At 39.2% G+C, this 25,814-nt stretch overlaps 1 protein-coding gene across 1 annotated transcript; it reads right to left on the bottom strand.

Moving 5' to 3' along the window:
- Nucleotides 1–3,793: 3,793 nt before the first annotated feature.
- DDX21 (DExD-box helicase 21) lies at nucleotides 3,794–23,874 on the bottom strand. Its single transcript, XM_014063319.2, has 15 exons — nucleotides 23,678–23,874; nucleotides 21,125–21,379; nucleotides 17,597–17,672; nucleotides 16,469–16,647; nucleotides 15,778–15,895; nucleotides 15,089–15,274; nucleotides 13,076–13,221; nucleotides 12,693–12,842; nucleotides 10,717–10,878; nucleotides 9,544–9,663; nucleotides 9,302–9,375; nucleotides 8,945–9,104; nucleotides 7,014–7,148; nucleotides 6,587–6,631; nucleotides 3,794–4,054 (listed from the first exon to the last, which is right to left on the bottom strand). Exons 1-15 carry the CDS (start codon nucleotides 23,783–23,785, stop codon nucleotides 3,863–3,865), a joined length of 2,106 nt encoding a protein of 701 aa, XP_013918794.2. The 5' UTR covers nucleotides 23,786–23,874; the 3' UTR covers nucleotides 3,794–3,862.
- Nucleotides 23,875–25,814: the final 1,940 nt, after the last annotated feature.

Below are 25,814 nucleotides of genomic sequence, written 5' to 3'. Positions count from 1 at the left end.
TAAGAAGATATTCATATTAAGCAGATTATGGAATGAAGATGACTGAAATGGAAAATGGAAAAAAGATGTAAAAAGTACATCTTGTAAATGTAAAATGTACATAAGATGACATAAAATGTAAAATTAGAAGATGTAAGGAGGGGAAAACCTGGACAACACTTCATTTATAAAGAAGTTTAAAGTATGTAACAAAACAAAAAACTTCGTTTGGAAAAAAAAGCTCACACCTACTGCTTCAGTGACTCCATCCAGCCACCTCTTTCTCTGTCGTTCCCTTCTTTTGCCCTCAATCGTTCCCAGCATGAGGCTTTTCTCCAGCGAGTCCTTCCTTCTCATTAGGTGGCCAAAGTATTTGAGTCTCTTCTTCAGGATCTGGCCTTCTAAAGAGCAGTCAGGGTTGATCTCCTCTAGGACTGACTGGTTTGATTGCCTTGCAGTCCAAGGAACTCGCAGGAGTCTTCTCCAGCACCATAGTTCAAAGACCTCCATTCTTTGGGGCTCAACCTTCCTAATGGCTTCCTTTCACAGCCATGTGTAACCAATTTCGTTGTATTTAAGTACAATGACAAAGATTATACTTATGTCAAGGTTGGACACCTCTGATCTAAGGTTGCCCAGCTCCCTCCAGTCCTCTCGGATCCCGGGACATGGCCTAGCATGTAGTTTTTCTGACACCAAAATGGAGAAGGGTTTTGCCATTGCTTTATTCCGTGTTCTTCTTGACTTCCCCACTAAATTATAGCTGTAGCATTTTTGGGGGGTCTCCCATCCAGGGATTAACCCGCTCAGACTCTGATTAGCTTTTTTTCAAGTTAGCTTCCACTTACAGTACATAACAAGGTTGGAAGGGACCTTGGAGGTCTTCTAGTCCAACCCCCTGCTCAAGCAAGAAGCCTATGCCATTTCAAACAAGTGGCTGTCCAGTCTCTTCTTAAAAACCTTTTTGAACTTTTGAAGGCAAATGGTTCCACTGATTAATTCTGTCAGGAAATTTCTCCTTAGTTCTAGGTTGCTTCTCTCCTTAGTTAGTTTCCGTCCATTGCTTCTTGTTTTGCCTTCTACTGTTTTGAAAAATAGGTTCCTTCTTTCAAATATTGGATGATTGCTATAAAGCCACCCCTTGTCCATTTCACTAGACTAGATATGCCCAATTCCTGCAACCATTCTTTATATTTTAGCCTCCCGCCCCCCTAATCATCTTTGTTGCTCTTCTCTGCACTCTTTCCAGCATTTCAGCATCTTTTTTTATATTGTGACCAAAATTAGATGCAGTATTGCAAGTATGGTCTTGCCAAGGCATTATAAAGTGGCATTAACACTTCACATGATCTTGATTCTACCTTTTTCTTAATGCAGCCTAGTTCCACATATCTGTAGTTTACAAATCACTTCGACCTCTAGCTGAAGAACCTTGGGAACTATAATTCTACAAAGAAAATAAGCAGCACAGACTCCCCCCATTTTCACTTTTCATTATTTTAAAATTAAATTCATTTTTGAAATTATCCAACTTTTCCCACACTCAAAGCCATGTTAAGTTTCCCAATAGAACGGTGCTCTTTAAATATTACATACACTCTTCGGCCACTTGGAACATTTAGCATTTTTCTTTAAAAGGATTGACAAGTGGATTCCTATGCACTATATGAAACTTAGCATGTTTTTGGTTTTCTAATAGTAAATACGGTAGTTTATTATAATTTTAGTTCCATCTCTGCTGCTGTTGTTGTTAGTCACAAAATTGTATCTAACCCATTGCGACCCTGATGGTTCCTATAGACATAATGAGATTTGAGGGAGGGGGAATGGAACAGCAAAAAAAGAGCAAAGAAATTCAGCTGTTACAAGTGGAATGTTGTGCATTTGAACATTCTGATAGAATGTTTCTTATCCCCCCCCCTTTTTTTCTTTTGGCTTCAGCCCCAATTCTTTTCATAGCCCTGAGAATTCTGAGAGTTGGAGTCCACAGGTCGTAAAGGTAATCGACCCTGACTTAAAAAAAGTGCTAGGAGCTCCGTTTCTACTTGTCCCGCATGGGAGATCAGGAAGTGTAAAACACGGAAGCCCCAGAAGTGCATCTGCGTGCTGACATTTTCTCTGCGCTGCAGTTTTTTTCTTCTATTTTTTTCTAAAGCTTTGTAAAACAATCTGAAGGGGCAGAAAAAGATCAAGACAACAATTTATGATTTCAAGGGATTAACATTTAAATCTTCCTTCTATAAAACAATAGTCAACTCCAGGCTCGCAAGATCTAGTTTGTTCTTAAATTAAACCTCAACAGCTCAGTAACTAGAAAAAATTGTGCCCACAAGTTTGAATACCGTAGTAGACATACATAGAGCTTGCAAGCACTTTAACTCCAAATCTGTTACATGGGGAGTTCCCCCTGTGCATAGTTCCTACACTATGCACAGTATTTAAAAAATTCTAACTTCTTTAAGCAAATCACCCAGGGAATTAATCAAATCTACTTTCATCCCGTGATGGGATTCAAATAATTTAACAACTGGTTCTCTGCCCTAATGACCAGCTGGGTAGGGTGTGGCTTGGTGGTCATGTGACCATGACCAACTCAATGTCACTCAGGTCGATGGGTGCTTCGCCTTAGCTGTTACAATGTAATAAGGGTTAACCAGAGGCAGTTTCTGTAAGCAGGGCAATAAAGATTAGGCTAGAAACAACACCTGAATATTTCCTTCCTGCCTTCCTTACAGGATTAGCTGTGTAAAGTGGAAAAAAAGAAAATGAGATTTCTTCCAACAACTGGTTCTCTGAACTGCTTAGAAAGTTAACAACCGGTTCTCCTGAATAGGAGCGCACTGGCTGAATTCCACCACTGCTTTCATCCAACCATTTACATGAAGGGAATTTTAATTAGACCAGTGCTTCCTGAGTTTTTTTAAATAATGATCTGTCTTCTATTATCAAAAACTTTTGAGAGGTATCATTTGAACCAGGGATTGGCATCTCTGAGGAGCATGCTATACACAGTGTATCAGAAAGAGATCTGCATGATTTCCAAATAAAAGACAAATTCTATTTAATTCTTTAAATATCACCTGAAAAAAGTCAAGTAACATCTTTTCAATAAAATAGTCGATGTTTACTTATACCAGTAAAGGAATGTATTCTAGAAAAAATAAAACAATAATACAATTTCAAATTCTGCAATTTCAATTTAAGTTGAATGCGGATTGTCTCCTTCCTCCATGTTAGGGCATATGCAAAAAATAATAATAATCATCGAACGCACTTTTCCAGATACATAGGAAAATGTTTTTAGAATGATATTCAGTTGCTTATTTCTGTCTTATTTCTGTCACATATGCCCTTTAGGTTAATTCATTTAACATCTAACCACCTTCCAAACTTGTGGCTTTGATTTAACTAAATAGCAGTATTTTTAAAAAAGGGAAGCCAACTGAATGAACAAATCTCAATTTCAAGAATTTGAAATTTGATATGAACTGATCTGCAAAAGCTTTCTTAAAAAGCAAGAAGAATGGATGACTGTGTAGATCATGGTTTCAATAAGGTTTAGAAATCCTTAATGATCTGGAAAAAGTAAATAATACAGAGAATGGGGGGGGGAGCCATAGGGAGCATCCACAACATATTCTCAACATTTCTAATGTGCTACCAACCTCCAAAGGCTAGAAATTTACTTGAGCCCAAGATATTGGGGCACTGCAACTAATTGTGGCAGGGTAGCAGTCCTTGTGCTTAAATAATCTTTTCAATCTGAACTTTTGCAGCCCAAATTGAATGAACGAGACACATCCAGGCTAATAAATAAAGTGTAAATTAATTTTACTTATAGTAAAATGAGGTTCGAGTCCCATTTTGACATATTAACAAATTATCAAAAAGCTTGGTTGTAGCTCCGTTTTTGGCCCCTATTTCTAAATCGATCAGGCCTGTTAAAACCACCGTTTCGTCTTCCATTCCGGAAATCCGAGCCTCCATTTCGGCCTCCCTCCCGTGGTGAATTTTCAAGCTCAGGCAATTCTGTTGCTACAGAAAGTTGCCAGCGTCTTGTATCTTGCCAGGTTTCCTAATTTAAAAAAAAACATTATTTTATAAGAAGAGCAGAACTGACAAACTTGCATGCTGACCAACATGACTACTAAACAGAAAGTAATAAAAAATGTTTAAGCTTCACCAAAGAGAGACACATGAATTATCACAAACTACTGTATTTTTTGGAGTATAAGACGCACCAAGATTTTGAAGAGGTAAATTAAAAAAAAGTTTTTGCACTCTGCCGGCCTCCCAAACCCTCTGCACGCCTCATTTTTTGTGAAAAACAGGCATGCAGAGTTTGAGAGGCCTGTAAAGTGCTCCCGGGGGGGGGGGGGGGGGAGAGAAGGTGCATCTTATACTCCGAAAAGTACGGTACTTTTTGCACCTGAATTCAAGGTCTTTTGCTTTCTTTCGGAACAATGTTTTCAGGGGATTTCAAAACTTGGTATTTAACATAATACTGATAAAACAGTGTAAATGAAGGATGCTTTCATAGGTTTGAAGCACTTATAAAATAAGAATAGGAAAAGGCAACTTATTTAACCCTTGAGTAAGAAACAATCCATTTTTAAAAAAAGGATGTACAATCACCAACAGCACATCCTTAGCCTAAGTTTGAGATCATGAGATTCTCCAAAATAGTTTCAGAGGAGTCATCAGTGACAAAACGTGGATTATGATGTCATCATGAAGTTTTCATCATTTGCTCCTTGCTCCTCCAATGCATGCCTATGCTTACAGTGTAGATCATGGGTATCAAACTCAAGGCCCACGGGCTGGATCCAGCCCACAGGGTGGTTAAAACTGGCCTGCGGGGCTGGCTTGGAAATAGTGAAGGACTGGACCGTGGTGCCTCTGGTAGCCAAAACAAGGCATGGGTGGGGGCACAGGTACCCCCTATATCCTGTTTTGGCCAGCAAGGTGCTGCTGGAGGCCCCCCCTTCCCCCGCACGAGAACTACAATGCTGATCTGGTCCTCAAAGAAATCCAGTTTGACAACCCTGGTGTAGAGCAACTAACATTTCAGTTTACTCTATCTCCTATTCAGGTGTCTAGAAAAAATACAACGAAGGTTTAAACTATGTAGATAAAACTTCATCCCTAAAGTGATAAGAGGAATTTCATACAGGCTTGGGAAGGCATTGCATGGACAGCAACTGCCTCATGAAGGACCAGGCCATGTGTGACTCATCAGCTGTGGGAGGAAGAAGATGGCAAAGGTCAGGTGGAAGGTCTGGGGGCAGGTGGAAGACAAGAGAGGCACTAAAGTGCAGGGCACTGGGGGTACAAGACACAGTGTAGAGTGAGTGGTTAAATGAGCAGGGGGAGGGGAGATATGTGGGTGGGGGGAATTGAAGTGGAGGTACTTATGCCATGACATCACTGTAATTTAGGAAACATGACACAGCTGGCAAACAGCTACTTAATGGATTTCATTCATTTTCAATTGGGCAGAACTAGTCTGCCCCAATTGCGGGTCCTAGTCTCCACTACTCTACATGCCATATCAAACCACTTCATCCCATTAATATTATATGCCACAGCAGTGTTAATTCAATTCAATGACAATAGTCCATAACAAATGCTTATATGCCCCCAATTAGGCAAAAAACCCAGATCAGATTCTCACAGGCTGAACTGGAAACTTATGCTGCTGATTTTATACAGCATTGCTGAATCCAAATTTGCAGACCTGGGAGAGGACTTCAATGCTAGATTTGGGTCCCAGGAAATACATCCTCTATGCACAGCACAAATTTCCCCTCCCAACTCTGGAGCCAATGGATTCCTTCCCATCCATTGCTTAAATGTTAGAAAGCAAACTTTGCAGGACTGCCTGGCTCAAACAGCCTTAAGGCTAAATCTCTACATTTTAAATCTTTGGCTGTAATTAAGATTTGATTTGACATGAATCAGAGGCAAGTGCAGCAGGTCAGGAGAAGCATGAAGCTTAATGAATGCAACCAGCACCATGAAAACTGCCATTGCAAAATGGTGTGGTCACATGATATTTCGCCTAACGATGGCATGGCTTAGCAGTGAAAATTCTGGGTCTAATTAGGGTTGTTAAACAGGGACTACCTCAGTGGTGTGTTACGGATCCATACCAGATTCCGGTACGGTTGGAACAGGCCCGGCGGCGTCCACATAGATGTATGCAGTGCATGTGCACACAGTGAATGCATGTGTCTTACCGCCTCTGTGACGCTCCAGCTGCTCAGCAGAGTGTCAAACAGGCACTGTACGCGTCATGAGCGTAAGCCTTAAAAGAGGCTCATGCGGACGGGTGGGCTCTCCGGAGCACCGTACCAGAACGGTATCTGGTGCTCTGGGCAGGCTCCAGTACTCCCGTACTGGGGCGTACTGCCTGCAACCCACCACTGGCTACCTGTACATATTTTAAGTTCACTCTGACACTTTATGAAGTCTCTGGTAACAGTGGACTGTGAAACAAGCATACAAGTAAATATATGTAAGATCATCTGAGTATAAATGACAGCTGAAGGGTATCCAATGGCATGAGCTACTCAAGGCCGATTCACATTGGAAAGTAAAATCTTACCTTTATTTTATTTAATTCAGCTTTTGGAATATCAAAACATACGCCCTTAACACAAGAAAGAGACAGAATATCAGTCATTGAAGAAATTCAAAATTCTTTAAGGAGCAGGATACTTGCATTAATATACAAGCAACAGATTAGTCAAGAACACCTGTCTTTAATCTACTGTCCTAGTTATAATAGTTGACCCACACAGGAATTCTGAATTGTAATTTATTCATAAAATATAAACAACCATTCTAGTCTGGGTTTCTTCTAAGTCCAAAACTCTCTTCTGGATAAAGTCTTCCCCAATACCTTATCAACACCGTATGCCTGACTTAAGCTTCACTCATTACCAAAGTAGGCAGTAAAGAAAGCAATTACTGGAGGAAAATTTCCAAGTAATGCCTATAAACCATATAGGCAGGAAAAAAACGTTTCTTACCATTTTTCCTTTGAGAAAACACAGTCTGGATATTTTGTTGTCAATGTCCTCACCCAATTGTTCTTTCAGACCCCGCCAAGCATAACCAGCGGAATGCATTTCAACCGAGCACTGAAGTATCATGGTCACAAAACCCTTTGTTTAAAAAAAGTGATATAAATTTATGATAGTGTAATTATTAGTGCATACACAAACACACAAATTGCTAAAGCTATTACCAGTATTGATTAAAGAATGCTGAGATATCTGCTAAACATTTTTTTCAGTGAGCAGAGTATGAACAACTGAAAAATGGGATAACAGCAACCCAGCAGGCAACATAATAACCAATCAAAAAGGGAAATACATAGAATATAGTATACAGTAGAAACATAGGGCTGGAAGGGACTTCGGAGTCCACCCCCTCTATTCAAGACAGAAGACCCAATACCATCCCAGTCAAATGGTTGTCCAATCACCTCTCTATATAAAAGCCAACTACCACTCACTCATCATGAAATCTCCAGAACTATAAAGCCTACAAACTTGAAATTTGGCACATATGTTCCTCTTGGCTTCTAGGTGATGGCTAAGAAAGGATTTGTCAAAATGACTATCAGATCATCAGTATTCCTTATACAGTATTATATTAGCATGCATCAATGCTAAAGGAGTTAGATGTTCTACTCCCCCTGCCCCTCGCTAAACTGGGTGTGGGTGTGGCCAGTGCATGACTCATCTGGCCTGCGGGATTTACGTGTCAATTTATCAAGCCCGATTACATAGTTTCGCACCAAAGCACGGATATCTCTGTATGTGTTCATCAACAGGATAAAGATAATAGTCAATTATTTTTAATTTGCACTGGTTTCACTTCGCGAAACACATTTAATACTTCTTGAGACTGAAGCCATTAATTTGTAATATAGGAAACTCCCAATTCTTAATTGTAAATTTCTTATACAATAATATTTATTTTTATAATTTCTTAAAATATCTTTGAAATATATTCAAAATCATCGATTTTAGAGGCAAATAGGGCATTTGGGCCAAACAGGTAACATAGCAAGTTTTAACTGAACATATTGCCATTCAGTTGTATTGGCATATTCCTTTTAGTTTTTAAAAAGTTTTTAAAGTATCATTAATACCTGATTACCTATCTTATTTTACCCCATGTTTTGTAAAGGAGACATTTTTTTCTGATTTTTTTTAAATATAAGGGTAATTCCACTACATGACAGATAAGCTTACATTTGAATTTCTTACCCTGTAATGACTAAATGTATTCAAACACCTTAATTGTAGGAAATATTAAATAATTCCAGGAATAGTTACTTAACTTTGGAGACACAATACTTTTTATGACTCTACACCAATTTACTAGCTACAGTTATACTTGGATAGATTAGAATGGGGGTGTCAAACTCGATTTCATTAAGGGCCACATCAGGGTTGTGTTTGACCCTGAGGGGACCAGGATGAGCGTGGCCAGCTTGACATCACTCATATCGGGAGCGCCTGTGGTGGCCTGAGCGCTCTGCCAGTGAAAATGGGCTCCTAAGCTCCATTGGCAGAAGCACTGCAGGCCAGTCCTTAGCTGTTTCCAGAGCGGCCCTGCTGGCTGGATCTAAGTACCCACGTGACGCATCCAGTCCCCAGGCCTTGAGTTTGACACCCCTGGATTAGAATAATCCATGCCCTGCTAGTATCCTGACAATTGCCACCAGGGTCTCCTTAGTACCCATCCATGTACTAATTAAGCTTCTATACCCAGGAAGATTGGCCAGTCAAAGAAGAAACTGTTTCTATTTTCTTAATTGTGATTGAAAGCTGTACTTGTAAAGGCCTCTTTGAAAACATATGCATAATGCATAAATTTTAAATGAGTCCTCGGGTTACAAATATTGCATTGGGAAAATCAGGATGTGTGTAAGTAACTATTTTATTACCGCATCAGAGTTGAGCAAAGAGCGCTGTTCAAGAGAGGTAGCTCCTGAGATATGAGCCAGGGCTGCAGCCAGAGCTTCCACGGCCCCCTTTTCTTCTATTAGCTGTTCAGCAGATTGTCTGAAGTAGTCAATGGCAGATGGAGGAACAGAATCCAAAGATCTGAATGAAAAAATTTAAGAATCAGTATTTACAAAACCACTAAAATGATCAATGAACCATTTATGAAATGTTCAAACAGAAACTAATGTACAGTGGTAGCAACATACATCACGCATGAAATTAAAAAGGCTTCTGTCATAAAGCTGTTTATCTCATTTCAGATACTAATTTTTACTTAACGTTTAGGATTAACGTACCTGATTGCATCTTTGCTGGAAGCTTTAATTATGTCTGTTGCTGTAGGAACACCTACACGTTTAAATGTAATGCCCTGAAAATAGAAGGCACACTGTTTCACTGACAAAAGTTAGTCAGAAAACTAGTCCTAAACACTTCAGTTGAAATGGCAAAAAGCACTTTAAAAATTTATACGGCTTTTAAAAAATTACAACATAAGAGAGATGTCACAACTTCCACTAAGAAATTTAAATATAATTACCGCTTTTTGTTCTACAAGTTTCAGCTGATAATCTTCCCTGCGCTGATAGAAACAGATACAGATCCCAGTCCGTCCAGCTCGGCCTGTGCGTCCAGAGCGATGAATGTAAGACTCTACATCCTTTACGAAGAAACATTCAAATGATATGCATGTTGCAGAAAAGCCAACATTTCACTTACAAATATACAGAATGCTGTACTCTTTAAAATACACTATTAATGAAAGCAGAAAGCTGAAACGAAGCTATATTTGAGCAAACTAGGAATTGCCACAACAGGAAATTATTTACCTTATTTTTCAAAGTATAAGAAGCACCTTTTTCCCTCCAAAAAGAGGGGAAAATCTGGGTGCATCTTATACATTGAATACAGCATTTTTGGCCTCCCAAAATCCCCCCCCCTTTCAAAAATGGCAGTGTATAGCTTTTAGGAGGCTTCCAGAGTGCTGCTGGGGGGAGGTGGGAAAATGAGCTACAAATTGGCTGTTTTTTGCTCATTTTTGCCCCACCAGCAGGAGCACTCTATAAGCCTCCTAAAGGCTATGCATGCCCTTTGTTTGACAACAGATGGGTCAGTTTTCGGGGAAAAAAACAAAAAAAAAACCAGGCCATTTTTGGGAGGTCTGCAGAGTGCAAAAACTTTTTAAAATTTGCCTCTTCAAAAACCTGGGGCGTCTTATACTCCGGTGTGTTGTATACTCCGAAAAATATGGTATGTCACCATTGTGTGACATTTAAGTGAGAATTCATTTTAAGAAAGTTAAAATTAATAGCTTAAAAAAATCTACGTGAACAGCAAGATGATATAGGGAGAATTCATGAAGAATTACAAAGTATTCATGGATGTGCCTGGAATAAATAGCTGCTTTGGAATCCTTGTAAAAACAGTTGGAATCTGGCCCATCCTCACACCCCAATGTCCTGATAAGACAGTATAGCAAATTTTAGCTAGCAGTCTAAGAGACAGATTAAAGTTCTATTTTTGAAGAAATAAAAATAATTTCCCGACTTTCTCACTTCAACTGTTTTCCAGCAGAAAAGGCAAAGCAACTTAAATGAGGATCCCAAGTCCTCTTTGCAGCAAGCTTTAACAATTTTTTTGGTGTCACTTTAACTAAGCAACAGCACCTTTTGGTACAAATAACTTTTCCCTCTGCCCAAACCAGTTATTTTACCTTTGGTGGGGAACTCTGTATCACCAGATCAACTTCTGGAATATCTAAGCCACGGGCAGCCACGTTAGTTGCAACCAGTACTCCAAACGCTCCATTACGGAAGCCTTTCAAAGTGACCTCTCTCTGCTTTTGTGGAATATCACCATGTAAAGATTGTGCATCCTGAAAACATAAAAGAAATAAATTAAGAGAATTGTCCAAATAACAGGATTGATTTCCTTCAATTCAATGAGATACCAAAATCTCTGCTTGGCAAGACTATACTAGAGTTACTCCAAATATTTTGAAGGCTAAACTGCTTCAAGACAAAAGCACTGCAGATAGCATCATAAATACCACCACATTTTAGAATTAAAAAAGGCTCATATTTTCCTTCAGCTAAACTCCTGCACCCAATTCCTGGATGTCAATTCTGCCTCTTCCCTTGATCCTGACGCCTACCATATTTTTGGAGTATAAGACGCACCAGGATTTTGAAGAGGCAAATTTTTTAAAAAAGTTTTTGCACTCTGCAGACCTCCCAAAAATGACCCGTTTCTTTTTCTTTCTTTCTTTTTCAAAAAAAGGCCATAAATAGCCTTGAGGAGGCTTGTAGCGTGTTCGGGGGGGGGGGGCTCCCCAAAAACGAGCAAAAAACAGCCCGTTGTCCACAAAAACAGGCCCGTTTTTTGTCACGAAAAGGGCATGCATAGCCTTTAGGAGGCTTATAGAGTGCTCCTGGGCACTAAGAGCAAACATGAGCAAAACGCAGCCCGTTTTTTGCTCATTTCTGCCCTCCCCAGCCCCCAGGAGCACTCTGAAAGCCTCCTAAAGGCTATCTACAGCCATTTTGGTAAAGGGGGCGGGGTTTCAGGAGGCAAAAAAAAATGCTGTATTCAGTGTATAAGACGCATCCAGATTTTCAGCCTCTTTTTTGAGGGGAAAAAGGTGCATCTTATACTCCGAAAAATACGGTACCTCTCAAATATATGGAAAGAATTTTACTCCAATGTCTATAGCTGCCATCTCAGAATACCATAAAAACAGCTGGATATCCACCTGACGAAATCCCCCCCAAAAAACATTTAGGACATTTGGAAAATCAGAAAGTAATGGTTAGAAACATTATTAAAGAACAATTGAGGTATATTAAAATAAAGGGTAAATAAATACAATATGGAAATCTGTCACAAACCTCATCTTACTTGAACTCTATACATCAGGTTTTGTATGCAATTATATTAGGTCACAAACTGAACAAAAACTATATATAAATGAAAATTGGGATTGGTATTAAAACTTTCTGAGAGAAAGCCACCTGAAGAGACTAGAAGCATTTGAAATGTGGATTTACAGGCAGCTGTTACGTATAAGCTGGGTTGACAAAACCAGAAGTGAGGTAGTGATAAGCCTCCTAGGAAAGACAAGGGAAATCATCAAAACCATTAAAAAGCGAAAGAATATTTTGGACGTGATGAGACATCCAGAAAACTATGGCATCTTTCACTTAATCCTCCAAGGAACGATTGAAGGCAAAGGAGGTCCAGGCAGAGGAAGAACATCATGGCGTCAAAATCTAAGGGACTGGTTTGGACAAAGAGCACCTCTGTGCGGCTGTTGATAAAAATAGGATTGCTAACATGATCACCAACATCCAATGGATATGGCAAAAGAACAAGAATTAAAACTTTGGAAAAAAGATAAGGCCTCAAGGGGGAGAAATCAAGCACAGAAGAGGTCAAGACTCACTGAACAGCAGAAAAGTAAAGGTCAGATAAGCACGGAAAATTGTGTTCAGAAATATTTGAGGGATCAAGAGGTATTGCAGTTATGGATCGTAAGAAATCTTAGAAAAAGAAGAGGATCAATCAGGTTGTGAATTTGAAAGTATTTTGAAACAAATTCCTCTAAGGAACATACCATATCTGAATAAGTTGTTCATCTCTCTCTCATGTTCTATTATATTTATTCCTTTTCATACTTTTGGGTCACTCTACCTGTTTGATTGAGGCATTAAGAGCCAGTTCAGTTGCGTCTTTTTTTGTCTCACAAAATATGATGGTTCGTCCATGACTCCCGCTGTAGACTTGAATGACATCTCCAATCACTGCAGCTCTTTGGGACCAATGACATTCGATGGCTAAATGCTGCCAAAGCAAAGCCGTATTCATTAGCAATTAGCAAAAAGAAAAGGATGTGGGTGACAGAAATAAAAAATGTGAAATTCTGGTTTGTCCATCCATGCCCGCCATCTCAATCCTCTCTACTAGATCCTACAGACGCCCTTAGAAAGGGCTATGTGTATGCATACATGTTCATGATTTCCATCCAGATGCAGTTACAGTGTTAATCTTATGCTATTATAAAAAAGTTAATTTACCTCTACAGTCATAGCAGTTTTTTTAGTCTTCTTTCCAATAAGATCAACTTGCTCATATTTGGATTTCATATATTTCTTTGCTACATTGTAAACCCACTGAGGGCACGTTGCAGAAAACAAGAGTGTCTGTGGATTATCTTCGGAATCTTAAACAAATAAATAACACATATAAATGTTTAGAAAATCCATAGACATGCTCAAAAAAGAGCAAAGCAAGAAACATGTTTTATGATAGTATCTAGAAATATGTTTTGTGAATCTGAATGCCCTGCTTTCACTTGCATCATGACATTTGAAAAACTCAACAGATTGCAGGTTTCAAACATTCCACAAATGAGCCAAGTAGCATCCAATGATTTGAATTCACAATATTTTGTACATCTCATTGCTATGTAAAATATACCATATTTTTGGGAATATAAGACACACTTTCCCCTCCCTCTAAATGAGGCTGAAAATTTGGGTGCGCCTTATACACCAAATGTAGCCCCGCACATCCGCCAGCCCCCACCCTTCAGCCTCCGCCCGTTTCGTTTTAGACCTGTTCCAGGCTGCAGGGATTGTCACAAACACCCACCCACCCCCCGCTGCGCTTGCGTTTTTGGCTTCTGCACCTTCGCGAGGTGCAGAGGTCAAAATGGCAACCCGGAACAGCTTCCTTTTCTGACTAGTTCCGTGCTTCGCTTACTGTACTCACTGGAGCTCCCTGCGACAATCAGCTGAGTTTTTGAAGCTGCGTATCAGCCCCAATGAGGTATGTGCGAGCGAAGCAAGCATGCACGCTCACAACCAGTGAACCTGTTGCTAAAGTTCACCTCTGGGAACAGCTGATTGGGGGTATTCCAGGAGGCCAATCGACCCACCAATCAGCTGCTCATGTTGAATCAGACTAATGTGCTGAAGCTGACCAGGCTGTTTGCTAAGGACACTAGCCAGATGAATACAGATGGATGCTGGTAGGCAGAAGCAAAAACTTTCCCCCCCCCTTATTTTCCTCCTCAAAAATGAAGGTGCGTTTTATATTCCGAAAAATATGATAATCAATATGAATCTCAGAATATTGATTATTTGTGTGCTATCATTATTGCCAAATACTTCCAAAGTGTTTTTGGATGGGTCAGCAAGAAAAGAAATAAGGGAATAAATTATTATGCTTTTAGTATACAGGTGGTCCTCGCTTAACAATCACTCATTCAAACTTGCAATGTCTCTGAATAAGTGGTACTTATGAACAGTCTTCAAAACTTCCGGCTGTTGCAGCATCCCTATCACTGTCACTATTTGTGACATTTTTTGCCAACTTCCTACAAGCAAAGTCAGTACAGAAACAATAGGGTCGCAAATGATGACATGATGTCCTTGCTTAATAAGGGCGTTGGAGTCTCTTAAAGACTTGCAATTAGGAAGCGCTAGAACAGCTGTTGTTAAGCAATGCAATCATCTGTATCCCATTTTACAACCACGTTGCTTAGTGCTTATAATTCTACTCCCAATTGCCCCTGACAACCTGTATCCCAGGTTATTTTGATACAGGTTTTTAACTACATTCCATTTCTTTATATTCAGGCCCTATGACACATTACAATTGGCTCCAAATTAAATTTACCGTACAAAGTTAAATTTGACATAGAATCAGTGATCGAATCAGTGGCGAAATCCTCTGAAGTCTGCTACTGGTTTGCTTTGCGCACACATGCACGGCATTCGCCCGAACCAGTAGTAAAAAACTGCTGCCAGTTCGGGTAAACAGGTAGTTCCAACGATCAGCTGTGCTACAATCAGCTGTGCTGCGCGATTTCTAATTATCGCAACTACTAGTTCGCCTAAACAGGTACTATTTTTTTTACTACCAGTTCAGATGAATCGGTCCGAACTGGTAGCATTTCACCCCTGAATCGAATGGACCAACTGGTTTTCCTACTCCTGCACTTAATCCCTTACATCTTCTCTGAGCATTAAAAGCAAGGAACAGAAGATTCCAAAATAGAACAGATACATAGACAACATGCTTACCCTTCTTATAAGAATTCACTAAGATTTCTTCTACTTGTTCAGCAAATCCCATATCCAACATCTGATCAACTTCATCCAAGACAACATGTTTCAATTTAGAAAAGTCCAATTTATTATTTTGGAGGTGATCTTTTATTCGACCAGGAGTCCCAACGAGGATGTCAATGCCATTTCTAATTAGATCCACTAGAAGGAATTTTAACATGTTATGTATCAAACTTGCTGCTTAACTCTTATTGTAAGGCCAATGTTCTGAAATGTCAGCATTATTTATGTGTTTGACCTATATTAGTCACCAAACATGTTCCAACAATTTTCATCATCGTGCACTTAATTTAATACATATTCTAAATAATTGTACAAATATAAGAATCTAAAGCCACAATGAACTTTTACTTTAAACTAGGCACCACTCTAAAGTATCTAAAGCATCACACTAAAGCGTCCCTTCAAGTATGCATACATTAAATTGATTTTGTTTCACTTTGCTATATATGTTTTCAGTTATTTCAAATAACACATTAAAATAACATGTTACAATTTCATTACATTTCTGAGTCCAACAAATGAACATAATGCATTACAATAGTTTTTTTTAGAAGTATTATGGAGCAATATAATGCACATTAAAAAAATGTATTTTTAAATTGAAATGTTATATCATCAAAAAGTAAATTGTACTTTCTTACACTGTCCATTATACGCTGTTCCTCCATAAAAACAAGCCACGGTAAGTTTCTTTGTAATATCTTTGAAGTCTCTGGCAACCTGCATTGCCAATTCTCTGGTTGGAGTCAGAACTAGTACCTAATTACAAACAAAGAATTATTTGTGGATTCTTCTACAATTAGCACAAAGAGCAAGGTGAATCATCCTCCCCATTCCCCAAAACATAATAAAGATGTTAAGGCAAATAGATCTGCAGCCCATATGATGAGAGCAGTATCACTATGTACTTCTCATGTATAATTATATGAGCAGGGTGGATAAAAATTGATTATTTTTTAAAAAATAAATTTAAAAATTTGGATTTTTAAATTTTTAAATCAGATTTTTTTTAATCAAATCTATTTTAATAAAACACTTTTGGAGTAACAATCAATCTAAAGATTCTATTAAAGATACATTAATAATTTAATTTATTCAGCATGACATGGAGCTTAGTTTTGTAGCATGAGTCTGTATATATTCTGCAATATTGGGACTGTTGGTGAGTCAACAGCAGGTCAGAGGAAGAGCCGCTGTGGGACAGAGATGACAGTTGCTCTTTAAAAATTATGATTTAAATCGAGTTGATTTAAATCAAATCTACCGTGCATGAGTGACTAATGTATTTTTGTCCCCCCACTCAAGTTTGTAATTTCATTGTGACTTAATTACCTTTGGTGAACGGCCTCTTTTTCTTTCCTGTGGATCTCTATCAAGTTTTTCAATTAATGGAATGGCAAAGGAGAATGTTTTCCCTGTTCCTGTCCGAGCTTGGGCAACTACATCTTTGCCTTCAAATACTGGCTTGAAAGTCTTCACTTGTACTGGAAACAGGTAGGTGACACCACGAGCTGTGGAAGAATACGATTAGATTTTCTCTAGAAAAATATATGTTTATCATGATTAGTCCTAAATTTTTCTGTAACAAAACTTAAAAAAAAAAAAAAAAGAAAATACACAAGAGAGACTATGCTAGAGACATTTTTATTAAATACTTTACAAATTTGCTACACTCAAGTGACATGGAGTAAATCCAAGTCCAGCATTCTACCTAAAAGCAACAACATCCAGATCTATGAATCAAATCTTCCTTCCTTCCTTCTTCCTAGAACAGTGTTTCTTAAGCTCAAAAACCTTTGCATGTGTGGACTCCAAGTCCCAGACTTCCAGCCAACATAAAGTTAAAGTCCACAAATCTTAAAGTGGCTGAGACTGAGAAATGCCATCCTAGACATTTACTCTGATAATTAATCTTATAGATCATGGCATATTTTTTTCTTTTGTCATGAGGCTACAACTAATTGCTGAACTCTAGAATGATTAAAAAAATGCCTGGAGACCACCTTCCTACAGAAATATGCAAAATATCAATTGTAAAAGGATTTCATACTACTCAGGTGTTTGCACCAAGAAATTACAGCTTTTATCATTTTTAACCAAGCTATCTACAGTGTGTATATCTACATGAAATGTTGTCTGTGGCACCAAACATTATTATTCCTCAACTTTTATCTCATAAAGAACATGAAATTTATTCATGAGTTTACAGGATCTAGTAAGAATCATAGTAACATCAGAGTAAGTCAAAATTGACCCCTTACTTCTAAAAGAAAACAGCATATTCATTTGAAAACCAAGTTAACTTCTATGCAAATCTTTTGCAGGCAGTAATTCATCAATTAAATTAGGAATATTTCAATTATACCAATTCTCATCTGCTAACATCAAATCCTTTCGTGCAGAGATCATCAGGCTACCAGATAAAATTTGCTTTGGGCTGAAAACATTCAAAGAGTGTACCTTTCAGAAGATCAAGGGTTGCTTTAGAGATATCAAAATTGCTAAAAGCACCTTCCTTTTGTTCTGCTGTTAGTTCCTATTTGAAACAAAAATAAAAAGCAGTTATTTTTATAAGATTTTAATTCCAAAAAATATTTAAAGAACTGAAAGAAAAAAAGCATCTACAGTACTCAATACCCACACTTTGAAATATTCCCAAGGGGGAAAAATTAAATGCAACTATTGTTATAATTTATTTACAGAGCAATAATGTATGCAGCATGTATGTGTGTAATTAATAACATAGATGTGCTAAGATTGTTAAATACAAAATGCACCAAAGATAAACATTAGAAATACAAAGAGTAAGAAAATATAAAATAATGGAGGACAATTACTACCCTTATTTTCCCTGAAAATAAGACCTTCCCGGATAATCCAATTCCCGGCTTTTGAGAGCATGCGCTAAAATAAGCCCTCTGCCAAAAATAAGCTCGTCCCAAAAATATTGCAACACAGCAGCAGCTATGAGGTGACAATGCTCACCACCTCATACACCTCAAGAAAAATAAGACTTTCCCGAAAATAAGGCCAAGCACTTATTTTGGGGAGCAAGCAAACCGGCACTAAAAAAAAGCCAGAACCCACCCCTGCCGAGGTGAGATTGGAACCATCCTTGGTGTTCCTCTACAGAAATCCCTTAAAAATTATTATGTCAACAGGCTCAGGAGTCTCACAGAAATGGAGATTTAATGAGGTGGCTAGATTGTATATAACATCTATGCCAGTGATGGCAAACCTTTTTTGGCTGCCCTGGGAAAAGCGGGGGGAGCACGGGGGGGGCGTGCGCTGGCATGCCACACCAATGCTATGCGCACGACCACCCCAAGCACATGCGCATGCACACGATCAGTGACCACCACCCCGCTTTTGCCGTGGTTTTTTCACCTTCCCCAGGCTCCAGAGGATTTCTAGGAGCCTGGGGAGGGCGAAAACAGCCTCCCCTTCCCCGCTCCCCTGGACGCCCTCCAGAACTTCCCTGAAGCCTCTGAAGGGCAAAAAACAGACCTAAGGGGAACCCAGAAGTTCGGGAATGGTGATTTTTGGGTTTCCCATAGGGCCGATTTTCTATCTCTGGAGCCTCCATGGGTCTTCAGAAGGCTTCCCTGAAGGCTCCGGAGGGTGAAAAACAGCCCTACGAGCAAACCGGACTTCTGGTTTGTCCGTAGAGCCATTTTTCTCCCTCCGGGGCCTCAGGGAAGCCTCTTGAAGGCTCCGGAGGGCGACAAACGGTCCTACGAGCAAACCGGAAATCCATTTCTAAATTTCCGGTTTGCCCATAGGGCTGGTTTTTCGTGCTTTGAGCCTTCAGGGAAGCCTCCAGAGGGCGAAAAATGAAGTCAGCTGGCCAGCACACACATGGTTGCTGGCCAGCTGACAGGGCAACGCCTCGCATGCCCTGACAAATGGCTGTGTGCCACCTGTGGCACGCATGCCATAGGTTCGCCATCACAGATCTATGCTCTTCCTACCCTATTTTCTATTTAATATTATTTTAATTTTAGAGTCTTTTTGTAATTATTTTTTTATGATTTTATGTACACCACCCAAGAAGAGTCACATTTCGCTGAGATTCATGGCAATAAATATGTCTGATAAGTAAAAGTCTTTTTAAAAAAAAATGTTTTATGGGTACATTTTTTCTTTAAAAACATAAAAAATTCCATGTCTATCTGAACAGTCTGGGCATAATTCATTTTGTGTAAAGGTACAACAATAACCATTATCATACTAATAATTTTAATAAACATAGCAATATTAATCACAAAATAATAATACAATTAGTTTGTCCATCTTCCAATATTTTCAATACACATTTTATTATCTCTTTAAATTCTTTTTAAATTCTAACCTCTGTTTCTGTTAGTTAACGATTGGTAAAATATATCCCATTTTAAAGAGTATTCTGCTTCTTTCTTTTATCTTAAGTGTCAGTCTACCCATCTCAGCACATTCTAATATTTTTTATTACATTTTCATAAGTAAATGTCTTTTTGCAGTATAGATAGTCTACATTTGGAGACAACTGGGAACTGGCTACTTGATTATTAAGTGAAGCAGTCACTACGTGAAACTATAATTGCACTTATGATCTTCAGCTTTCCTTTGCTTTACAGACCTGTAAAGGTCATAAATGCAAGTATTGGTCACAAAGTTACTTTTTCATCATTGTCATAATCAAACAGTCCCTAAAACAAAGACTACCTATTAAACATCATAAGAAAGTGGCTCTATATCTCAATATGATATGTTAATATGATAAAGGATCTAATATTACACATCTTGACCAGTGGAAGAGCGAAAATGCCCCTTCAGAAGAGGAGACGATAAGGAAGATACTAGTCTGTGTGCAAATGAACAGACTAACATTAAAAATAAAAGATAAAGGAGATACAGAATACTATGCTACAATGGGATAGATTCTACCAATGGTTAGAAACATGAGGTAGAAGTTGGAATGTGGAAAAAATCAGGTTAGGTGGACATGGAAAGAGATACTATATATGTATTAGAATATAGGTATTAGAATGATAGATAAGTTGACATACTAGAATATGATGGTCAGAAATTACTGTACAACACTGTTTAAAATAGTATATATGTTATTTTGTTTTTACCTTTGTTTTATGGCAAGTGGAACTCCAGGACAATTATACTGTATTTAATATATTTATATGTAAACAATAAAAATATATTTTAAAAAAGGAAAGTGGCTCTATATCTTAATATTAACATACTATATTTGAAATCAGAGAATGAGATATGCAGCCTGATTCTATGCTTTTTATTCAAACTCCCAGTCTATAAAATCATGTTTATATACCATATTTTTCGGACTATAAGATGCACCTGTGTATAAGATGCACCAAAGATTTTGAAGAGGTAAAAAAAAAAAGTTTTTGTGTTCCTTGGCCCCCAGGAGCACTCTACAGGCAGGCTGGGGGAAGGCAAAAATGCCCCAATTTTTGCGAAAAATGGGCTGAAAATGGGCTGTTTTTTGGAAAAACTGTGGCATTTTTGCTTTTCCCCAGAAGCACTTTGCAGGCTTCAGCAGGGCTGGGGGAAGGCAAAAATGCCCCCGTTTGTGAAAAACGGGCAGAAAATGGGCCGTTTTCCGCAAAAACAGGAGCATTTTGGCCTTCCTCCAGCCCTGCTGAAGCATGCAGAGTACTTCTAGGGGCTGGGGGAAGGCATCCAAATGGGTTGCAGGGGCGGGACTTCGGGAGGCCAAAAATGGCTGTATTCGGTGTATAAGATGCACCAACATTTCCACGTTTTTAAGGGGAGAAAGGTGCGTCTTATACTCCGAAAAATATGGTAATCTCAAAAATACTTAATATTCAAATAGAAATGCACATAAAGATTATACTAATGAGTCATCAAGATTACGCTTTGCCCTGACATAGCTGTAAAATGCCTGATCTTTCTACTTTATAGTATTGACATTCTAAATAAAATATATTTAGTACAGAGAATAAATAATCTCACCTCATCTTGATCACTTTCACATTCTATATGTGAATCTTCACAAGAATTCTTCTCCTTTTTTGAGTGCTTTACCCCATTACTCATGTGAGATATTGAATTGCATTCTGAAATTCCATCTTCATTTTTAACAGCCATTTCTTTCTTTTTTTTAATTTTCTTTGCTTTTGGTGGCTCCAACTCCAAATCCAGTAATTCAGTCTCGGCTAATGTATGCTTTTTCCGTTTCTGCTTTTCTGCTTTATCTTTTTTATTCTTCTGTAAAGCAAGCATATTTGAACAAACATATTCAAATTATTAGACATACTTTCTTCAAACCCCCACAAATCATTTTCCTAACATTTATTACAATGTTAGGAATATAATTTTATACAGAAGAAACCAAGAAGAACAGAATCATTGCTAAAGACATATTGCTACATTTTTGGGGTGAACAGGATGCAGAAAATGGAAAATGTGTTTTGTTTTAGATCTGAGACAAACATACTGCAAATTGAATTACACATTAGCAAAAGTCAAAGATTCTGGGTTCTGGGCTACCTGAGTGGTGCAAATGGTTCCTGTAGTCTACAATTTTTTCCTCTAAAAATCCATTCCTGCTCCCACACAATTCAGTGACCCTAAGGACACAGATAAACCTCCAAGTGCTTCAAGGACCCTCTAAAAGGATGCAATGACCAGCTGTCTGCAAGGAATAAAAATCCTTCCATTCCCCACTATCCTGTCAAAGTTGAAGAAGCCTCTTGGATGAGAAACGAAACATCTTCAAAGAAAAAACAAGAAAGTCCAGTTGCCTCCTGAAAAAGCACTTTTGGGACAACCTGGATGACTGAGAATCTCTACAGACTTTGTGCATTAAATGGTAATTAATGCTCCATCCACAAAATGTACTATTGACATGAAAGATGACATTTAAAGAATACATAACCATCAAGTTTTAAAACACTATCTTTCTACTAATTAAACAAATGACACATTTTCCCCTTTGGCATAGATTTCATAATACAGTATTTTACAAGAGCAGTTTTAATGCAGAATTCAATATAATTATTAAATATGCAATACATTTAAATGATGTATATCCATTTATTATGCTCATTTTGGGGATTTCTTTTATTTCATTTGTTACTATAACTTAGTAACTAATTTTATTACTTATGTCATTTTACAATATGCAAGGCTGCCCAATTCAACACCAATTTGTGCCCCTTACAGTAGAAACATAAGAAACAATTAAAAAAAAAGAAATTCAAAGAAAAAATGTTTTAAATTTTATGTATTGTTTTCTCTATTTCTTGTTAAAAATTGTAATATAATTATTAAAAATATAGGAAACAAAAAGAGTGATTTTTTTCTAAAAAAAATTTCGTTGCCAAAAGCAACAATAATCAATGTTTCAGTAATAGGTTACTATTGTTAAGTAACCCGTCTGAAAATTAAAAGCATTAAAATATATCCCCAAAGATGGATATTAAATTAAGGCTCAATAACAAGAAATCATCAGTTATGTATTTAAATGAGGTAATTATATTTCCTTCATCCCAACTGATCTTCCTTTTACCCAAACCTAGGGCCTTCCAGATGTATTTTGATTCCAACTCTTGAAATCAATTACCTAACAGTCACCCCAATCACCCCAAAATAGGGGTACAGGAAACTTTATTTATTTTATTTTATTTATTTTGTTAAGCATGTATAAGATAACAGTTATAAGTACAAACATGATTATAAATACAGGAAATGGATCCGAATAAGTGGGGACAGTAGGGGGGGAAATTATCCAGAGGAAAAAAATATTAGCCAGATATAAAATGTTTAGAAATACTGAAAATATTCAGAAACAAGTAGAAATATATAGAAATGGAAATGTAACTGAATATCCATTGTACAGGGATCTCTTACTAACTCTTCGTTTTCTATCACAAAAACTTTCATTACGAATACCTTAGTTTACACATAAAACGATATTTGGTGCATTTCTTGCCATGCCTGCTTTTCGTTTTACATGCATATAATATATTTATTACATATAAACCTTGAAATTATAAGATCGCTGACAAGCTGGCAAAAATAAAAACGGGTGAAAAGGTTAAATTTTAAGAAAGCGGAGGAGGGACTCATTCCGGCCTTCCGCTCCTCCACGTGGCCCTACTTTTAGAACCAGGAGGAAGGAAATAAGCAAGTTTGTAAATATGTGTATACGGTAAACATACGGTAAAAACTGGATTATAAAACATTTTTGGTGGGAAAGAAATAGGAGCAAGACGTCAGCCTCTCGTCTTAGTATAGCCGCTATAATTGGGGGGTGCAGATTTTTGTACGGGAAGGAAGCCCGGGGAGAGGGGGATGAACGACGGGGAAGCCCTACAATGGGGAAGCCTCCGCCGTCCCGAGCCCTCCGCTTCCGGAGCTAGGCCAGACCGACACCGCAGCAAGCAGGCCGCTCGCTTCCTTGCGCAGCCGCGTCGTTTCCTGGCCCGCTGCCCCGCCTTCGGCCCCTCCTTCCCTGGCCGCTTGCTGCCGCCACGAGGCCGCTCGGCCGGCCTAGCCGCCTACCTTGCTCTTTTTGGGGCCGGCGTGGTGCGGAGCGGCGTCGGGCTCCATGGGGGTCTCGGGCTCCAGGTCGTCCTCGCTCTGGGACTCGAAGCGGGGGGCGGCGGGCATTTCCTGGGACTCTTGGCCGCGGAGGTGATGGCAGAAGCGGCTACTCGAAACCGAGGCCGGCGTGAAAGGAAAGAGCCCCGCCCCGCCGGCCCTGGGGAGGAAAGAGGGGCGGCGCGGGAGGAGGAGCGGCGGCCGCGGAGCTGCCAGGAAAGCGCTGCGGCCGTGGAGGGGGAGAAGCTGCCGGGAACGAAGCTGCCTCTGTACCCGTCAAGCGGCTCGCTGGGGTTGCAGGTACGGCGTCACCCCGCGGGGCAGCCAGGTTGCCCGCGTGGAAGGCAGGCCGCCGGGGCTCTCCTGGTTGCTGCGGCTGGAGAGACCGGGCGGCGTTGGTGCTCTGGGAGGGCTGAACCGTTCCTGCCTCTGGGTGGCAGCCGGGCTGCTTTCGGCGCGTCTGGAAGGGGACGGGGGCGAGGTGTGGGTGGGTAGGAATTGGAAAAGGTGAGGGGAAAGAAAGAAAGAAAAAGAAGAAAGAAAGGAGGGAGGAAGGAAGGAAAGATATAAAGAAAGGGAGGGAGGAAAGGAAGAAAGAAAAAGAAGAAAGGAAGATTGGAGGAAAGATGTAAAGAAAGGAAGGAAAGGAAAAGAGAGAGAGAAGAAAGGTAGAAAGAAAGAAAAAAGAAAGAAGGGAGGAAGGAAGGAAAGATTGAAAGGGAGGAAAGAAAAAAGGAGGGAGGGAGGAAAAGAAGAATGAAAGAAGAAGAAAGGAGGAAAGAAGGAAGGAAAGATAGAAAGGGAGGAAAGAAAGAAAAAGAAAGGGAGGGAAGGAAGGGAGGAAGAAAGAAAAAGAGGAAGGGAAGAAAAAGAAAGAAAGGTGGGAGGGAGGAAAGAAAGAAAAGCAAGTCTTTCCTGTGTTGGAAGACATGTCCATCTGGGTTTAGCTCCAAGTGGGGAGAAAAACACTGGAAACATGGAGGCTGTTTGGAAAGATGGTTTATTGATGGTCAGGACCACATGGGTTTGAGGTCCCAGGGAGCTGAACACCTGGTTTAATGAGCACCTGAATTTTTATACAGTTTGTTCTACAGCATTTTGTAATTTAGAGGCTTCTTGCTTTGTGTATTTTGTTATTTAATTTGAACTACTTTGTCTGGCAAAGGCCGGCAATGAGTTGGGGTTTTAAAATCTTGTTTAACAAATGTAATGTAATGCTAGATGCTGACTTCCTTGGGGTTTTAATCTTATCTTGAATAGAGTACCAAATCTGCATTTCTAAAAGTTGGCCCCTTAGTTTCTTACTTAGGGCAGAGAGCTGGGCTCTGAGTTTATTTAGAAACATGTTTCTCCTTTAGGGGAAAATAGTAATATTCTGCCTTTTTAATATTTCCTAACATATTTTGTTCTTCTTAAGAGGGGTGAGTGCAAACTTTCTTCACCTGCAAGCTAGAAAGTGGAGGGTTTGCAGACTCGCTGCCAAGGTTTGCATGGTCAGGTGGGAGAGAGGCTGGTAACTGAGGGGGGAGAGGTAACCGGCTCTCCCAGGGCTGGAGGCGTTTGGGAGGGGGTAGCCTGGCAGCCCAACGCTTGCGAACTGAGTTTTTTCTAGTACTTAGGAGTCCTAAGTTACGTGGGAAGGTAGGTAGGTTTAGGTTTTCATAATGATGTTGATAAAATAGCCTCCTAATAGCTCTGTTTAAGTTTACTTTATTGTCATTGCACCTTGTTATGTTAAATGTCTTCAGTGTACATTATAACTATAAAAATAAAACACACACATCCTTCACAATCTATTCAATTGAATAGAAAAACTAATATTACATTAGTATTGCACTGTACAGTAGAAAACAAAATTCTATTTAAAGCAGGCTTAATGCAACCAGCTTGTCAGAGGGAGAAGGAATGCACCAAACAGCGACAAATTATAGATCCATGTTGGCGAACTAAGGTGGCACACGGAACCAATTGTTAGGGCATGCGGGGCGCTGCCCTGTCAGCTGGCCATTGCATATGCACACACTGGGCAGCTGACTTCGGCCTTCTTTTGAGGCTGTTTTTTGCCCTCTGGACCCTTCAGGGAAGGCCCCTGAAGGCT

The sequence above is a fragment of the Thamnophis sirtalis genome, unplaced genomic scaffold, assembly GCF_051295495.1.
Source record: "Thamnophis sirtalis isolate CommonGarterSnake01/CBP01778 unplaced genomic scaffold, rThaSir2_p1.2 scaffold_15, whole genome shotgun sequence".
Classification (NCBI taxonomy): domain Eukaryota; kingdom Metazoa; phylum Chordata; class Lepidosauria; order Squamata; family Natricidae; genus Thamnophis; species Thamnophis sirtalis.
The sequence above is the reverse complement of the archived record's forward strand: the minus strand, read 5'-3'. Positions and strand labels throughout refer to the sequence as shown.